We start from the raw sequence: 19,043 nt of genomic DNA, 5'->3' as shown, positions 1-19,043 counted from the left end.
CAGTAATTTTGTTCATCAGCTGTGCATCCTCTGGGGGATCTTGTGAAAATGCAGATTCTGATCCCAGAGCTCTGTTGGGGGCTGGGGGTTATCCACCAAGCTCCCGGGGGATGCCCCCCAACTATGCTCCAAAAGCCGGCCCCTAAAGGACACCTCGGTGCTGATATGGAGATGAGGATTAGGTGACCAGTTAGCCAGTCAAACTCTTCTGACACGTGCAAGTGGAAGGCCCAGAAAGAGGTCATGGATCCTGCCCTGGTCTCGAGGAGACTCAGCCCAGGCCACCTCAAGGAGCTCCATGACCTGGATCACGTGCTTGCAGCAGCAAGAGGCTGGGTGGTGTCACGGTGAGTGCCCAGCTTCAGGGCCAGCTTGCCTCTCTGCAAGCTGTTCCCCACACCTCGCTTTGGTCATTTGTGAAACGAAGATGCAGTGCTAACAGTACGGACCCCCTAGGGAGCCGGTGAAATTTAGCAGGTTATGCAAGGGACCCTGCTGGGAGAAGATGTCCTGTGCTTATTTGCTTCTCGGCCAGCATTGCAGTCCCTGAGCCTGGGACCTCAGGGGGCCTGGGCTTCAGTGCCCTGCCCGCACAGTTGTGCAAGCACTCTTGGGTCTCCTGTTACCCGGGAGCCGGCAACAGACCAAAATAAAGGGAGGGGACGAGCGGGGAGGGCCGAGCGAGCCTCTGCAGGGAGTCTGACCAGGTCAGCTGGGAATGCCTGTCAGCCGTCCAGGGTGGCTCCTGCGTGGGCCTGGAGGTGGGTGAGTGACTCACGCTAGTGCCCTCTCCACCCCCCGCGCCCAAATGCTCAGCCCTCCCCTGCCCGGGGCTCACCTAATCCCCACAGTGGGAGTCTGGGGGCCTTTGCACCCGAGCCGAGGTCTAGGGTTGCACCACGGTGACTTCACACGCAGCACCATGTGCAGCTGAGCGACTGTGCAGCCTTCTCCCAAGAGGTGGGCAGCGAGGTCAGCCTGGCAGCCGCTGCCTCGGGACCCAGCGCCGATCTGGCCACAGGCAGCCGCTGCCCCGGGACCCAGCGAGGGGATGGCCGACCAGGAAGCCAGCGGGCTGCAGGTCCTGCTGCGCACGCTTCAGGTAGGAAGAGGTGGAGGGGAGTGCGGCCCAGCAGGCTGGGGCTCTGCTGGCCAGCCTGCCTCGGGGCTGTGCTCCCGCCGTCCCCTCTGGCACCGGTGGCCAGTTTGCTAACCAGGGACAGCAGAGCCCGGGAGCCAGCAGCAGCTCTCACCTTGAGGCTGACCTAAGTGATGCTGTGGTCTTTAAATATTAACAACGACCGTGTCAATGAGTGTGTCTGCTTAAATTATTGAACCTGGGGGTGCCTGGGTGGCTCAGTGGGTTAAAGCCTCTGCCTTCGGCTCAGGTCATGATCCCAGGGTCCTGGGATGGAGCCCCGCATCGGGCTCTCTGCTCAGCAAGGAGTCTGCTTCCCCCCTCTCTCTCTCTGCCTGCCTCTCTGCCTACTTGCGATCTGTCAAATGAATAAATAAAATCTTTAAAAAAAAATTATTGAACCTGGTGGGATGAGAGGCTTGGGCTGAAGGATCTGGGTTTGCTAGAGATGGGAAAGATGGAAAAAATGTCTGTATGGCAAATGAAGACCCAGCAGGAGCCCTGCCAGCAACACCTAGAACAGCCTAGAACAAAAGGGGAGCAGGGGAGAGGACTCTTGTGGGCTTCTCCTGTTCCATGGCTATTACAGGGGCCCCAGAGGGGGGTCTGCAGCAGGACTGCCTAGGATGCATGCAAAGCCTGCGTCTTCCCAGGTGGGATGTGGCCAGAAGGGATCGGAATCACCGGGGACAGGGGCCTGGGAATCTGTCTCCTTCTGGGGGATCCTGTTCATTCCTGATTTGGAGAATTCTTGTCCTAGAATAGTAGTCTGCAAACTTGTCTGTGTGCTAGAATCACCTGCAGGGTGTTAAAAAATGGTGGCGTCTGGTACCCACGTGGCCAAATTTGGATTTGATTAGTCTGGAGAGCGACCTGAGCCCCGGAAGCTTGAAAACTCCCTCAGGGGACTCCACACGCAGCTAAGGCCCAGAACCTTTGCTTTAAGGCTCCGGTAGATGCTCGCACTTAACCCGGGGCAGGGGATGCTCCACGGGGGCTGAAGAGGTCTTTTGCTACAGCATTCTAGACCTGAAGTCTGTGGACAGACTTCACAAGGGGACAGGCTTCAGGGGCCCTGGGATCCCATTCCCTGATTCAGAAGGTAAATGTTTTGTACTGACGTTCCTCTTACCCTCCTATGAAAAACTGTCTTAGTTTTCCTCTGATCCTTAAGGAAATCTGTATCCTTAAAATTTTATGTACCAATACGGGGCGCCTGGGTGGCTCAGTGGGTTAAACCTCTGCCTTGGGCTCGGGTCATGATCCCAGGGTCCTGGGATCTGAGAGACCCCCCCACATCGGGCTCTCTGCTCAGCGGGGAGCCTGCTTCCCTGCTTTCTCTGCCTGCCTCTTTGCCTACTTGTGATCTGTCTCTCTGTGTCAAATAAATAAATAAAATCTTTAAAAAAAATTTAAGTACCAATAAATTCCGCTTTCCAGGGAACAAAGAAACCGAGTCTGGGAAGTAAAACAGCTTCCCTAAAGGTTATGAAACTACTTGATAGAGAAACTGGGACGCCCACCAAAGAATTCCCATATCCGGTAGACTTAGTGTCTCTTGACCCCTTCTCTCTGACGTATAAAAGGCAAGAATGCGTCTGGGCTAGAAGGGTTGGGGGTGGGAGTGGACCTCAAAATAAATTTGCATTTGGGCAGGTTCAATCTCCTGTATTCCCACCAGTGGGGATTTGTAATTGATATTTAGAATGATTGCTCCAGGGCAACGCAAGATTCTCAATCATCAAAGAAAGATTTAATTATGTTCAATATACCCTACTTAGTTCCCAATTAACCAGAACATTAAAATAACCGGAACATGCTTCCCCTGCGTGCCTCACTGATCAAGAATCTAGCGGCTGAATTGATTTGGGTTCCTGGCCCAGCCCTCTCCAAGTGCCTCCACCAGCCCCGTTCCCATCTTGCCAGCGGATGTCAGAGGTCTGACATACTTTAAAAAAAGAGAACCGGGAGCAGATACTCTGTGGAATGACATTTCGCTATGGGTTTGACGCTCAGGAGATGCTGGGTTCCTAAGAAATGTTTTGCCAAAATTCTTTCCACCGGGGAATCCCAAAGCTCTTACTAACTCAAGGCCGTCCCTCCTTCCTTGTGCACAAACGTGATAGAAGGCTTTGTATTGCTTCTCAGACCTCTGAGGAAGACAGTGGTTACACGTGCGCAGAATGTGAATGGTGAGTTCCTTGTGTCTTTCAGGAGCACCGCAGAACATTGTCAAGGGAAAGGATTGAGAGAGAGAAGGCGAACAGACAGACAAGGCCAGCACAAGGCTGACAGATGTCCCCATGGTAGGAGAGTAGAAATCCTCACCCAAGAATATCACCACTTCTGCCTCTTTGGGACACAATAACAAAATAAAAGGGGTCATGAAGAAATAATCCATTTCCGCATATTACCTTTCATTGTGCAAACAGGAAAGGGGGAAATGATTTTTCCCACCTCAGTTGAAATGCAGGTTTACCTCTGTCCTGAAAGTATGAGAATCAGATTTTCACCCAGATGTTTTTCAAGTCCCCGACTCACAGCTTGGGTTTGAGGAAGAAAATCAGATTGTGTCTCGGAGGCCTGGGTGAGGGAGAGGCAGTCCACAGAGCAGGTGTGAGAGACAGAGAGAACAGGATCCCGTCCCCATTTCTGGCACTTACCAGCTGTATGTCCTTCGGCAATTCCCTCAACCTCTCAGCCTTCGTTTCTGTGTCTGTAAAAGGGGGACAATAATAACGTTCCTCAGGGCCTTGTGCGAGGATTAAGAGAATCCATTTGACAAGGGTTTATAAACTATAAATGGGAATGACTGTTGAACAGTCAACTGTTCGAACGACTGTACTTTTTATGATTTCCCTGGTCGAGCGCACACTGGAGAAGCTGGGAACACTTGCCTGCCCTGTTCATCAACTTGCCCTGCTCTGCTTCCTGGGTGAACTCCAACATACTTGGAAAAAAAGGAAGGTGTCTCAGTCTGTCCTGCTCTCATCTCTCCGTGGGGTTTGAGCTAATGGGGAAGATGGGGAGCTGCCAGGGTAGCAGGAAGTGGGCTCCACGCCAGCTCCGATGCCACGAGTCCTCACCCACCCGCGTCCCACAACGTGCCAATTAACTCCCTTATCAACACATGAAAAATGTATAATTATTAGGTCAGCTTTGGCACGCTCTGAGCCGCGATGGGGACACAGTTTTCTGTTTGCATTCGTACTTTATTATTTTATGTTCTAGCTGCTCACGCTGAATCCTAAGTCTGTGTCTTTGCCAAAATGTGCATCGTGAACTCCTTTTTTTCTCAACCTGGGCTCCAGGAACCTTATCTATTATGGATTGAGAGTCAGACTGTAGGATGTGAAGCTTCCTGCCTTGATTTAGCATTAAGCTTAGATAGTAGAAAACCCAGACGGGACAACAACTTCTCTTTCTCCCTTGGCCTTCTTCCTCCAAGGATTTGCAAGATAGTAACAGGTGATTTCAGCCCCTGGGCTGAGAAGAGGGGATGAGTGAAAAAAATGGTGATTGATATGTTTCATTCACAATGCTTAGAGGTTTTGTTTCTAAAACATCTGCTTGAAAATTTCCTTTCTAGAATTCTCCTTGGAGGATGTGGGAATATCCATGTATTGTACATCCATAGGACCAGGTGGAGTGGAAACTGAGCCTTCCGCCTGGACGTAAACAGAAAGGTTTGGACAAATCAAGAGGACTTTAGGTAGAAAGCACCGTGTAGACTTCTAGAGATCACAGAAATTCTCTCTTGGGGAGTCTGAGATGGAGGGATTTGCAGAGCCCTATTTCAGCCTCAACGCAAACGGGAAAAGAAACTGAAGTCTGTTTTAATTTCAAGCATCAGTAGAAGCAAAGAAAAAGAAAATCCCATAAGGACAAGTGCCAAATGAGAAAGGGACAGAGTTGGCAAGAGTTAGCCCCTGTCAGTGTCTGAGGAGTGAGTTGGTGCCATTCAAACCGGAGAATGAAGGGGATGGAGGCCTGGAGGCGGATGCTGAACTAGAAGTGGGGAGAAGCCTTTATTTTGTGCTTTGTTTTTCCAGGACCTGTTGCTGTCACTGTTCCTTAAGTTCTTCGGAATTAGAGATTGGAACAAAACGAACATCTATTAAGGGTCCTCTCTATGCCAAGTTTTTCGCTCGTGACTTCACACCTTTCTCTGCCACCTGTGAGGGAGGTGTGGTTTTTCTATCTTATAGATGAGACCACTGACCCCCAAGGGTTCATGACAGAAACCTAGAAGATCCCTAGAGGAAGGATAGGAAGTGGATCTTGTCAATCCGAAGTCCTTCCAGTGGTCTGTGGTTCTTACATGACCTAGGGAATGCCCACTCATTCTTTATTTTGAGGGTACTACCTTGGCCTGATAGAACCTGAAGATTGAGGGGATGTGGGTTCTGAATGAAAGAGGGAAGCTTATTTAGAACTAAAACCTTCCATATCTTATTTGTTATGTGGATAAATAACTCTTGATAAGGGAAGGTAACACTTTTGATTTGGATCAATTAGATATTTTCAACATCCATCCCTCTGTCCATCTCTCGACCCATCTATCCATCCATCCATCCTTCCATATGTTCATCCCTCCATCCCTCCCTTCATCCATCCATCCATCCATCATCCATCCATCCATCCAGCCATCCATCCATCCATCCATCCATCCACCCATCCACCCATCCATCCATCCATGGCTTCTATGTGCTCAAAGAGATCAGAGGAGACTATTTGGTAGGATGATGTATTGAGAAGGTCTTTGCCTGTTGGCTCAGCCATTCAAAACTTTCATGACCCAGGACAAACTACTAAACTTTTCTTTACTGAATTTTTTTTTATCTGTGAAACGAGAATTATAGTACTGACTCATGGGCTTATTATAGGTTTAGATAAAAATGCATGTAAAATATGAGCATGGTGGTATGCACCCAATAACTAACAATTACTGTAATTAAGCACAGTCCCTGCTCTCATGAAAATGTAGTGTTCCCGTGTAAAGGTAGGGGGATGAGAAGGTTTGTAGAGCAAGTCTGCATGTGACGAATGCGATGGTAAATGCAAATATCAAAAGCAAATTCTACGGAAGTTGGGAGAAGAAACTCCTCCTGGCTGGAGGTTCAGAGAAGGCCTCAGAAAATGGGTCAGATTTCAGCAGGGAAAGGGGTGGTTCCCACATTAGGGAGAGTACACAGTGATCTTCCTCATGTCAGGAGAGTGTGGAGAGGTTTCAGGACTTGCCATGGCACTAAGTTTGAGTAAAACTGGAAGTTTATGAAGGGGAAGAAAGGAAATAGAAATGGAAGTTTGCCTAAATGTTGGAAAATCTTGAGTGCAAGCTTCAGATCTAACCAGGTCCTTGGAAATGGCTTCCTATCCCTAAATCCAGGTGGTAGGGGCCACAGGCGAGTCAGCCAAGGCAACAGTTCTAAAGAAATTTGGACAGGGGGTCTTTTGACATGATCGCATCCCTGTTTTTCTTGTCAGGTAATGTGACGTGTTCCCCATAACCGCCCCATCTCTGACCTGCCTTCTGTTCCTCGTCTTATTCCTACCCCTGCCCCTAGCCTCCAGCCCTAACCTGCAGACCTTTCCTTTTGCTTTATTCAACCCTACACCTCACCCCAAACTGAGTCTCTCCCCATTCCGAATCCCGCCTCAGGGGGAAAGTCTGGGATAAACGGAGGCTCAGGGATTGGGGGAGGAACACTGTTTTAAACATTTTCTCTTTTTCTTTCCTTTTTTTTTTTTTAATTTGGAAGAAACAAATTATTTGAGAAGCAGCATTCAAATGTTCCTGTGTCAAAGTGGCTCTGATAACATGGCTATACTCAAAGACCAGCGTTGAGTTGAAAAGTCCTATCCTCTATGCAATACTGATTGGAAGGGGCACCTGCACCCAGATGTTCATAGCGGCATTATCCACAATAGTCAAATTATGGAAAGAGCCCCAAAGTCCATCAACTGATGAATGGATAGAGAAGATGTGGTGTATATAACTGCAGTGGAATATTATGCAGCCTTCAAAAGAAGGAAATGTTGCCGTTCGCAAGGACATGGATAGAGCTGTAGTGTATTATGCCAAGTGAAAGAAGTCAGTCAGAGAAACACAAATACCATATGATTTCACTCATATGTGGAATTTAAGTAACAAAACAGATGAGCATAGGGGAAGGAAAAAGAAAAGAAAGGGAAGCAAACCATAAGAGACTCTTAACTATAGAGGACAAGCTGAGGGTTGATGGAGGGAGGCAGGTGGGGCGTGGGCTAGATGGGCGATGGGGACAAAGGAGGGCACTTGGTGTAATGAACACTGCATGTATGAAGTGTTGAATCACTAAATTCTACTCCTGAAACCAATATTCCATGATATGTTAACTAACTAGAATTTAAATAAAAACTCGAAACTAACAAACAAAACAAGTGGGGTAGTTTAAAATAAGGTCACACAGAAACGAAATGTTTCTGATTAAAAAAAAAAATTCGCATTACTGGTAACATGTTGAAGCAAATGGCCAACTTAGAGACCCATGCCTACGGTAGGAATCTGTAACCTGGCAACATTTACTCCACAATTTACTGTTACTAAAACTGGAACCGCTTTAAAAAAAAAAATTGTGGTAAAGTATTTGTTGTGTGAAATTCACCATTTTAATAATTTCTAAGTGTAGAGATCAGTGGCGTTAAACAATTTCACATTGTCGAGCGACCATCACCACCATCCATCTCTAGAACTTTTTCAAGTCCCCAAACTGAAACTTGGTGCCCATTAAACACTGATTTCCCTCTCCCCCTCCCCCTGTCCTTGGCCATCACCCTTCTACTTTCTGTCTCTGAATTCGACTGTTCCAGGTTCTTCATTTGAATGGAAATCGCACAGTACTTGTCCTTTGTGTCTGGCTTACTTCACCTAGCGTGATGTTTCCACATGGACGCATTCTTACAAAAGCTGAACGGTCTCAGTCTGAGCCCTGGGAACTGGGGAAGTATGGAACCCAGGAGGGGAATCTGGTCTGTGTTACCAATTACTGAGTCTGTGAGAGTGGCACGGGCAGCTCTGAGTCAGGCTGGGGGTTGGGGGGGGGGTCTCTTCATCTTTCAGAAATGGGCACAGAGAAATGCATCTTCTTGGGGGTGACCTCCAGATCCTTTTTGCTAAACCTGAAATGAAGGAAGTTGAGGGTCTGTGGGATCTGTACTTTTCCACTGAGCAAATATTACTTCAAAGTGATAGATCTCCAAACCAGGCAGTCATGGGTGTGTAGGATGAGGCAGAGATTAATAATAGAAGAGCTTCTGGGAACGAAAGAATAAGGGGAACGAAGGACATGGAAACAAACAGCATCATGGGGAGTATGTACTCAATACATATTTTTTCTTTCCTTCCCTGCCCCCTCCCTCTCCCTCCCTTCTTTCTTCCCTCCCCACTTTCTTTCCTTTTTTAAATAAATTTTTGCAAACTGAATCCATCCCTATTACTAGGACCCAGATGGAGTATCGGAGAACTCTCAGTATCCCAGAACACCCCCTTCCCTCCCTTCAGTCACTGTTCTCGCAGTGTAGTGTAGATGCTAGCTAGCAGCTAACCAGGTAGCCTGGTTTCTACACCACACATGAGCCCTGCACACTCGGTACTTATATCAGTGGAACCCTGCTGCCAGTCTGCTTTGTGTCTCGCTCATCTGACTCAGCCCTGTGAGCTTCCTCTATGCCTGTAGTTGGAGATCATTCCCGTTCTCTCTGCTGCAGACCATTACTTGTTGTAGGAATATACCACAATTCATTTGTCCTTTCTAGAGTCGATGGTATTGGGGATAGTTTCCTTTTTTGGGTTCTAACAAACATTGCTGCTGGGAACATTCTAGTACGTGTTTTTGTGAGCATTGGTGCGCATGTTGGGGGTGACTTGAGATGTTTTGTGGGGAGGGACCTTGTCAGCTTCATGTTCTGTGGGTTTGGCTCCCCCTGTGTGATCCCTCTCACAGTACTAGTTCAAATAATAACTAACTTCTATTGAACAGTTGGGAGCCATGCAAATGCATCCTTCAAATGCATTTTCTCATTTAATCCTTGCAGCAACCCCAAGAGGCAGGCAGTATCCTTATCCTCATTTTAAAGCACTGAAAGATTGGAGAGCTTGACAAGTTTCCCTCTGTCACAAAGTGAGAAGGTGGCATCGCTGGGATTTGAGTGAGGGACTCTGACATCAGTCGTCTTGCTTGGTGTCAATCACCAGCTATATTGACTCTCTGAGGGCAAGGAAGGGCATCAAGAAGATTCTGAACAGGTGTGCCTGCTGGGAAAATGAAAGACCTCCTCCCCTCGCCTGGCACTGGGCATCCCTGGGGAGTATAGCGACAGTCCCCACAAGGCTGGAAAGACTGGGCAAGAGGATGAAGAACGAGTGCCTAGAGCTGAGGTCAGCAAACTCGGTCAAGGGCCAGGGAGCAAATTTTTGAGGCTTTGTGGGCCACAGGGTCTCTGTCACAACTTCTTAATCTTGCCGCTGCTGCAGCTGTAGATGGTATGGAAGTGAATGGGCACGACTGTGTTCTAGGAAATCTTTATGTGCAAAAGCAGGTGGGGGCCTGGGTTTGGCCGGTGGACAGTGGTTTGCCGACCCCTGGTCTGGAGGCCCTTCCGTCACAAACCTGGTATGTCAGTAGCCGCAAAATGCCGCAAAATGCCGCAAAATGCCACGGGGGACCTCCCCTCCTCTTCCCTGGGTGTCCCGCTCCGCCCCCAGGCTGCCATTCTGCCAAGGCTGCAGATGGAACGATGCTCTGGATGTCAGGGTCCCTCTGGGGGTGAGTCTTACAGAACCTGACGTGCCCAGTTCAGAAGCCGTGTCTCGAGTCCTTTCTGCTGCTGTCGCCTTCTCTGCTCTAGGGATCGGTGGAGGCAGTGACTGTGTCCGTCAACCCTCTGGGCGTGGGCTTCCAAGGTCATTTCCGCAGCATTCGTCAGCCTCACAGGTGGCTGTTCTGTCGGTGTTGCTCGCATCCCACAGCCCTACCGGCTCAGGATATGGTCAAGCCTGCACTTCTCAAACTAGGTTCTATCAAACACCAATTTCCCAGTTTCCCAGGATCCCAACAGGCGTTCCCCTTGCAGAGGGTCTTAGGGACAGATGGTTTTGAAATGTCGTGATCAATTTACTAGAGGTCTTTACTTAAAGATCATTAATCTTAAAATCTTTTCAAGTCTTTGTGTCTTTACGTTCTCAGTTTAAATGTCTGTTTTTCAAAGAGCTGTCAGGCCACAAAGTCCCCTCTCTGTGGTTTGACTCTCTACATGGAACTTCTATTCTCTGGGGTGCCTGGGTGGCTCAGTTGGTTAAGCGTCTGCCTTCAGCTGGGGTTATGGTCCCAGGGTTTTGGGATCGAGTCCCGCATTGGGCTCTCTGTTCAGAGAGGAGCCTGCTTCACCTTCTGCCTGCCCCTCCCTCTGCTTGGGCTCTCTCTCTCTGACAAATAAATAAAATCTTTAGGGGGAAAAAAGAGCTTATATTCCCTTGATAATAATATTCTTTGTGTCTTCCCTTCCTTCTTCCATCAGGGTAGGAATCTCATGTGTCTTGTTCACTCCTTGTCTCTACTATCTAAAGCACTGTCTAAATCATAGTAGGTGCTCAATAAATATTTGTTAATCAAATAATAAATGGTACATGGTATGTTAAGTTGGGGATTTGATATATAACATTTTCAAACTGTCTTGGGGACGGGATAATTTTTATGGCAAAATCTCACTCGTATCTCACAGAACATTAGAGAGACATGGAACACATTTGGGAAATGACAGTCATAGGCCAATGCTATGTTAAATCACTGTGAGTCTGTGAAGGTCGAATTTCCTCTGGTCTGGAAACAACCTCTGGCATGCTGAAACTATTCTGATCTGAGTGGCTGCAAAGGTCACTTATTGGGAGACCTAGAGTCATTCCTCTGTTCAGTGAATTCTACTAGCTGATGACTCCACCGCTTGTCTGCTGGTCTGGAGTAGATATGAATTCTGGTCCTTAATAAGGAGAAAGAATATAAGAAGCAGACATGGAGGTTTAGTAGAAGTTTCTTCTGGAGGTCAAGAGAGCCATTCTGCTTCTGATCAGGATGCCAGGTAGTGATAAGGGCGGCATTAGTCTCAGGTTACAGATGAAAGGCAAGGTCAGATTTCACAGTTGGGGTATCTGATGAAACTTTCCCTCAGGGACTTGGGGAGAGGCAGCATCTGCAATAAATATCAGTAATGAATTCTCTCCCTATCCTGCCGGAAAAAAAAAAAACAAACAAACAAACCCAAGTGGTGTTAACATCTCTAATCTCTGGATCCCACCGATCAGTACAGTTCAATGCCCTGCATTTCTGAATACTAATTATCCTTATCCCGTCCCTCTAAAGACTCAAATTAATGCAAGTAGTTCCTATGATAATGCGGATATCTTTCACTTTTCATAATAGAAAGAGGTTATGAGCAAATCCCCTTTTCTCCTTGACTTTCACTATTAAATCATAAAATATATATTATACGTCCTCATATATACTGGTATATATCATACACACATATCTATCTATCTATATATCTATATCTATATATCTATACATAAATATGTAATGTTCTAAAGAAAAAAGATTCCCCAGGGGCGCCTGGGTGGCTCAGTTGGTTAAGCAACAGCCTTTGGCTCAGGTCATGATCCCAGAGTCCTGGAATCGAGTCCCGTCTCAGGCTCCCAGCTCCACAGGAAGTCTGCTTCTCCTGCCGACCTTCTCCCCTCTCATGCTCTCTCTCACTGTCTCTCCTTCAAATAAATAAAATCTTAAAAAACAAAAAGATTCTCAAATGACAAGCTAAAATTTTGGACTGAGGAAGAAATACAGATGATGATAATATTTGAAGAAAAATGGGTATGAAAATTGAAGGAGTGTTTTTTGCTGCGAGCCGCTCCCACATTTGCTGAGCTCTTACTATAGGCCAGGAATTATTCTAAGCACTTTACATGTATTTTTTCAGGAAACCTCACAAGACTCCTAGTGGGGTACAATTATTATCCTCATTTTACAGACGAGGAACACAAAGTGCTTGCTCCCTGTAAGTGGCAGAATCAGGATTCGAACCCAGGCACAGCCGGGCTCCAGACTGCTATTAATTAACCACTGTTACTTAATCAGGTACAGCATCTCTTCTCCTTTGATCTGTCCTTGTTACCACTAAACATTTTTTTCCTGATTGAAGAGGTATTACAAGAGGGATGGAGTTGAAGGGTATTAAGAGGTATAAACTTCCAGTTATAAAATAAGCTTAAGTCATGGAGATGAAAGGTACAGCATAGGGAATAGATCCATGATAGTGTAATAATGTTGTATGGTGACAGATGGTCACTACACTGAATGTCGAGAGCATTGGGTAATGTATAGAATGGCTGAATCACTATGTTTTAGACCTGAAACTTATGTAACACTGTGTATCAACCGTACTTAAATAATAACAAATGAAAAAAGTAATGTAGGCTCATTCTTTTTTTTTTAAGATTTTATTTATTTATTTGACACACACAGAGAGAGATCACAAGTAGGCAGAGAGAGAGAGAGAGAGAAGCAGGCTCCCCGCTGAGCAGAGAGCCTGATGCAGGGCTCCATCCCAGGACCCTGAGATCATGACCTGAGCCGAAGGCAGCAGCTTAACCCACTGAGCCACCCAGGTGCCCGTTAGGCTCATTCTTATAAACATTTAATGAACACATAGATATAAATTATAGGGAGTAGCCCCCCCATCAAGTCCTGCTCCAAAAGATAACCCTGCAAGGGTCTGCCCTCTATTTTTTTAGATGGTTATATACATGCGGCAATATGTATGTTTCTACAACTATGTAACTATGTCTGTATCATTTTAACACACTGTTGTTCAGTTTGCTTTTCCTACACGTCAGTATAGCTGAGCATCTTTTAAGCCAACCCATGATAGACCCAGCTCAATATTTTGTGGTAATTATATAGTAGTTTAGTATATGGATGTGCCATAATATAAATAAATAGAAGTGCATTTTCTTCTAGGGTTTCACTTGAATTTGACTCTATGGTTTTTTTCTTTTTTGATATTAGATATGTTACATTTCAGTAGTCAACTTCACCAAACTCTTCTTTCATGGGTGATTATTATTACCGTTTTTACAGGCACTGTTATATTGGTTTCAGGTGTACGATAGAGTGATTCAACACATCATGACAAGTGCTCTTGTTAATTTTCATGGATTATTTTTGTCCACGAGACATTTCTCCCCCATGGTCTCACTTTTATTACACCTAATGATGTTTCAATTTAACCCTGTTCCCTTCTCTTTTTCTTAAGTGTTCCTGCTTTCAAAGAGCTGCCCTTCCAATACTTCACCAGTATGTGGCAAAACAGTTAAATTTATGTGTTTCACATTTCTTTCCTGGAAGATCCCAGTTCTGTAGCATCCAATAGAGTTCTGCTTCATAATATTTGGAAGCTTTACATTTGACATAAATGTTTCTTTAAAATGAATGCAAAAAGGTTTCTTGGCTGGGTTTCAGGAGGCCAGAGTTGATTTTGGATGCTGCCACTGATTTTCTGTTTGACTTGAATCCCCTGGGCCAGTATCCTCTATGTTCTGATGGTTTTCAGACTTCAGTGCTAGGAGATTTTCCCAGCAATATCATCTGCTTCCTTGCTATATTATGACTCTCTTGTTATGGTTCATTCATTTATTAAACAACTCTCTTGTGCCAGAGCCTGTACTAGGTAATGGGTGGCAAGATTCTCAGAATATTATCAACCAGGCACTATCCTGTTGAAAGTCTTCCAAATGCTAACGACTAATGTCAGGAAGAATGAGATCCAGAATGCTGTGGTCACACCTGTCCCCCTCTGCTCCATGGACCATTCTATCCTGTGGTGACTGGCAGAGAACACATTATTAGCATCACTCCAAGTCTCTGGAGGGAGATCAGAAGACTCAGCAGCTGTAATATATTCAGCTATGCCTATGCACCTTTGTTAATTCATATGTAGCCTTTTTTTAAAAACTAAAGGGCAGTGATTCTCAATCTTTCTTTCTTTCTTTTTTTTTTTTTTTTTAATTCCTGGAAGCAGAATATCACAGTTCACTTTTTTATGGCATTGAGATCTAAAAACACTTTCCCCAGATAAATGCATGAACAAACTTTTGCAAATAATTTCAGGTTTCACTTTTTGCAAGTCTTTATTTGGGTCTGTTTCATGGCATGGAGCTCTCCAAAGTAGGAACAGTAGAGGCAAGTTCTGGTTGCACAAGGGAAACCCCACAACTCTGTCCAATTAAGTCATTTCCCACGTGTCTCCAAACTGGGCATAATATTCCTTTTTTTTTTTAAGATTTTTATTCATTTATTTGAGAGAGAAATAGAGCACAAGCAGGGGGAGGGACAGAGACAGAGGGAGAGAGAGAGAGAGAGGCAGACTCTTCAAGTGGAGAGCTCATTATGGGGCTTGATTCCAGGACCCTGAGATCATGACCTGAGCCAAAGTCACACACTCAACCAACTGAGCCACCCAGGAACACCTGGGCACAATGTCCTTACTTCCAAATCATGACTTAGTCCTACATCTTTCATTCCTGATCTATACTTGTGAAAATCATAAATAGCTTTGCTGGATCAACTGAAATGTTACTTTCCCTCCAAAAAAAAAAAAAAAAAACAAAAAAACACCAAAAAATCCCCCAAACCAAAAACCAAAAAAAGCACCCTTCTCTGATAACCCAAATAGATAGCTCTCCCTCCTCTGAACCTGCAAGGCTCTGTACTTGTCAAATCATCTGTTCTTTGCTTTTTTATAAATATTGGTATTCTCGATGTTCTTTGTCTATTCAATAAACTTTTATTAGGCATTGGGAATCCCAAAATAAATATGACCTGGTCGTTGTCCTCCCAGAACATACAGCATGAAGAGGAATCAGATATACATTTGAGAATCTCCTGAAAGTTGCAGACCCTCTCCCTAGACAAGCCTGTGTCTACACTTTAACCAAGCATGTAAATCTTAGAGGATTTGCCTACGGTTTGAATAAGAATCTATGCCATGTGATTGCTCGGGTCGACATAGGAACAAGTGATTATAAGGCATTATTAAAAGTGAAGAGATAACAACATAGCCCGTGTATTTCTGGAAGAAGGGGAATCTCAAACAATCTCTAACCTTCCATGAACTTCTCCTCCTAAGGAATAGATTAGATAATTCAGAACAACCCTTGCACTGGACCCAGTTAAAAAGTGTGGATAAAATGGGAATACTTTTTCTTTTCTTTTTTTTTTAAGATTTTATTTATTTATTTGACAGAGAGAGAGAGAGAGAGAGATCACAAGTAGGCAGAGAGGCAGGCAGAGAGAGGGGGAAGCAGGCTCACTGCTGAGCAGAGAGCCCGATGCGGGTCTCGATCCCAGGACCCTGAGATCATGACCTGAGCCGAAGGCAGAGGCTTAACCCACTGAGCCACCCAGGCGCCCCGGGAATACTTTTTCTAAAGAGCATTAATATTCTAATAAGGTAATGAACACTTAATGTATTGAGGTCTGGAGAGGTGGGCAACTCAGAGAGATGAGCAAAATTGTGGCTCTTCTGTCTTGGGAGTCATTTACTGTTTTGGAAGGTGTGGTTGGAAAGACTGAGTTGTGTGTATATTCTGCAGCTCTGCACACCTAGAACAACAAGAGTTAAGACATAGGACTTGCCGAGAATGGGGACCCTGGCCAACTACTCCTTGCTTTTGAGCTAATACCCAAAGGCCTGCTTCCTAAAAGTAAAAGTTAACTAGACACAATCTAATTTTCACGTTGAGCCATTCTTCACCTTATCTTGGTGACCCAGAAATATCTTCAGAATTGAACAGGTGGTCTCAGATTTCTAGAGCCTCTGTATGGCTGGAAGTACCAATTAAAATCTCATTAGTGGAAGAAAGTGTCACACGAGGTCTTGCTTCAGTTCTACCAATAATTTGAAAACTAGGCACAAGGGAAATAAATCAGTATAAGTAAATACCAGCAGAAATAACGCGGCAGAGTTAGACCCACCAGGGCTCCAGAAACTGGAATTACCAGACCCAGAATGTAAGGGAGCTTTGGTTACTATATCCAGAGAGAGTAAGGGCAAGTGTAAAAAATTTGGCAGTGAACTATAATCCATCGAAAGTGATATGGAAGATTTGAAAAGGAACTAAGTGGAAATTCTTGAACTGAAAAATAATAATTTCGATTACAAAATGAAGAACTCAATGGGGAAGGGGGGTTCAACTACAGATGAGACTTGGGTAAAGAAAGAAGTGAAAATCAGGTCATCAGCAATTATCCAGAACGTAGCACAAAAGGTCGAAAGAATTGAACATGCAGAAGGGCAGGTAGGAGCCAAAGAAGACAGAGTGAGAAGGTCTAGCTTACATTTAGTTGAAGTCCTGGCAGGGTAGGACAGAATGGGGCAGTGGTCTTTAAAGGGAGCGTGATAGAGAGTCCCCAACCGTCAAGATGCTCTCCATCCTTGAAAACAGACACAGTGCCTGACTCAAGTCTGTGTTCCCCAAAAAACTAGAAGTATTTGATTGTTTGTTGAGTTTGTCAGGTGAGGAAACTTCCTTATGTTCTATTTCATTTTATATTTTCAGAATTACGTCGGAAGTTCTTTTAAAATAGTATATCTTTAAAACAATATTAGGAAATCACTGTCTGATGTAGATAAACATTCAAATAACCAAATCTCTGTATATGCAATTGCCACTTCAAAATGTAGAGCTTAATCTACAGTTGACGTTGTGTTTGAAGTTGCAGTTCTCGTTTGCGGTCCGATGATTCATTTCTGATCAAAAAATCCCCTCAAACTCGTCTATGTTATCTATTATACTCCATTTGGTTTCTTTGCTATTTAAGCTTTATAGCAGACTTTGGCAATGAGTTATAAATTCTAATCTGGTCTCAAGTAATTCAAGTATCCTATTTACTTGCCTTTGCACTATTCCCTTTAATGATACGGTATTCTGATAAGTAACTTTATGTTTTCCTTTAAAATAGGAAACATGATGTTTTATAAGCTCCCTGGGAAATAGATTTGAAGACAGAGATCTTGCATGAGGTTTCCTGGAGCGTGCCTGTGGTCCACACATTGGGGGAAACAAGGAAGCAGGATCAGACAGAGGGACAAGTTCAATCCCCAGTGTAGTCACAGCAAAAGTTCCAGCTGATCTCACAGGGAGTTCTGGAACTCGGAAGGTCCTTTAAAAGTTGTCCTGTTGTTTAGTGGGTGGGTGAGCCTTTATGCTTCTGCCCCAGCACTGGGGACCCATTGTTGGACACAGGCTGTTTCCAGATATGGGACATGTCCTTAGAGACTCTCTATCTCATCTCCGTTCCCAGAGGGGGGATGCAGTGAGAGGGGCCAATGAGTAAGGTTCCCTCTAGCTGTTGGGGGAGGGGATGCCTCAGTCCTGACGGGGAGAGCCAGGAGGCCCACCAGCAGCATCCACAATACATGATGACTGATAAAACAGGGCATCTGGAGACCTAAGTTTGAATCCTACCTTTGTTGCTCATCAACTGTGTGATCTGGATAAAGCATAGAATGCTCTGGGTCACAGTTCCTCATCTTTAAAATAAGGAGTAGATGGGGCACCTGGGTGGCTCAGTCATAGGGTGTCTGCCTTCGGCTCAGGTCATGATCCCAGGGTCCTGGGATCGAGCTCCGCATCAGGCTGTCTGCTCAGCAGGAAGCCTACTTCTCCCGCTCCCACTCCCCCTGCTTGTGTTCTCTCTTTCACTGCATCTCTCCTTGTCAAACAAATAAATAAAATCTTTAAAAAAAATAAAATAAGGAATAGGAACGAGGTCAGTTTTTCCTCCACTCTGGTTATTTGCGTCTGCCGGATCCATGCTTATTTTTTTCATACACTTAGATCTGCAGTACTGCTACTCAACACTATTGTTTACGTAACATGGTTTCTTTCCAGTAAATATATTCATTTAGCCTTCACTGCAGGTGGTACTTTACATGCAACCATAAATATAGCAGTAGCTCTTAGCACAAATAGGAAGTGGTCGCAAAAATAAATTTAATTATAAATAACACAATGCCATCGAAGACAACGAAACACGGTCACCTGTGGACTCTCTCAGCCTGAGACCTGTCTTTTCCAAAAAGACCAGCAGCTGTTGGAGAGGGATTGGAAATACATTAACAACTAAGACTTTAACAGACATTTCCCAAAATAAGAATATACACTTTATGGAGAAGAAACATTTTTCTCCATGTGATTCAGTGATATTTAATGCTATGTTTCCTGTGGCACCAAATCCAGGTCATATCGTCTCAGTAGGGGGTTTCTGACCTTTCCAGAGGATCCTGGATTAGGTAGTCTGTCGGGTAAAAGCATCTTATCCCATGACTCTTTGCATGACAGGAGTGTTGGGGAGAAGACGTGTATGAGTTATCATTTTTTTTTTAAGGTCATACATTTATTAGACTGAGTACTGGCTTCAAGATGGAGGAATTAAATTTATCTGTTAGGGTGCCTAATATTATGAAAACACCTTATCTGAGACGTAGCCATGGTGACAAGCAATAAGAATCTAGTGCTTTAGTCCTTCCAGTCTTCCTGGAAAAAGGAGCCTTTCATAGAAGGTAGACACCCTCTCCTTGAGCAGCCCAGCACAGCCCTACCTTGTGCTACAGTGTCTCCTCCTCAAGAGGGGTCAAGCCCAAGTAGCAGCTGTAGGATGATCTTATCCTGAGAACATGAATTTCTTGTTCAAATACCTTTTCCCCACTGACCAAGGGCTCGCCAATTTATCCTGGGACATTGAGGCTTTCACAGGAGGAGCCTAGAAAATTCTCTTTCCCGTGATCTTTCTAGAAGATATCAGAGCCCGCACTG

At 45.0% G+C, this 19,043-nt stretch overlaps 1 protein-coding gene across 5 annotated transcripts in view; it reads left to right on the top strand.

Annotated features, from left to right (window-relative positions):
- Positions 1-228: 228 nt before the first annotated feature.
- The window catches only part of AGBL1 (AGBL carboxypeptidase 1), a 733,956-nt gene continuing 715,141 nt past the window's right edge, over positions 229-19,043 (top strand). For 3 of the 5 annotated variants that reach the window (XM_047736647.1, XM_047736652.1, XM_047736653.1), the window contains exon 1: positions 770-1,102. In XM_047736647.1, coding sequence (XP_047592603.1) covers positions 1,052-1,102 — 51 coding nt within the window. In that variant the 5' untranslated portion in view covers positions 770-1,051. The other 2 variants (XM_047736649.1, XM_047736650.1) reach the window with 2 other exon arrangements.

Source organism: Lutra lutra, chromosome 7 (assembly GCF_902655055.1).
Source record: "Lutra lutra chromosome 7, mLutLut1.2, whole genome shotgun sequence".
Lineage (NCBI taxonomy): Eukaryota > Metazoa > Chordata > Mammalia > Carnivora > Mustelidae > Lutra > Lutra lutra.
This window is presented reverse-complemented; position numbering and strand designations above follow the sequence as displayed.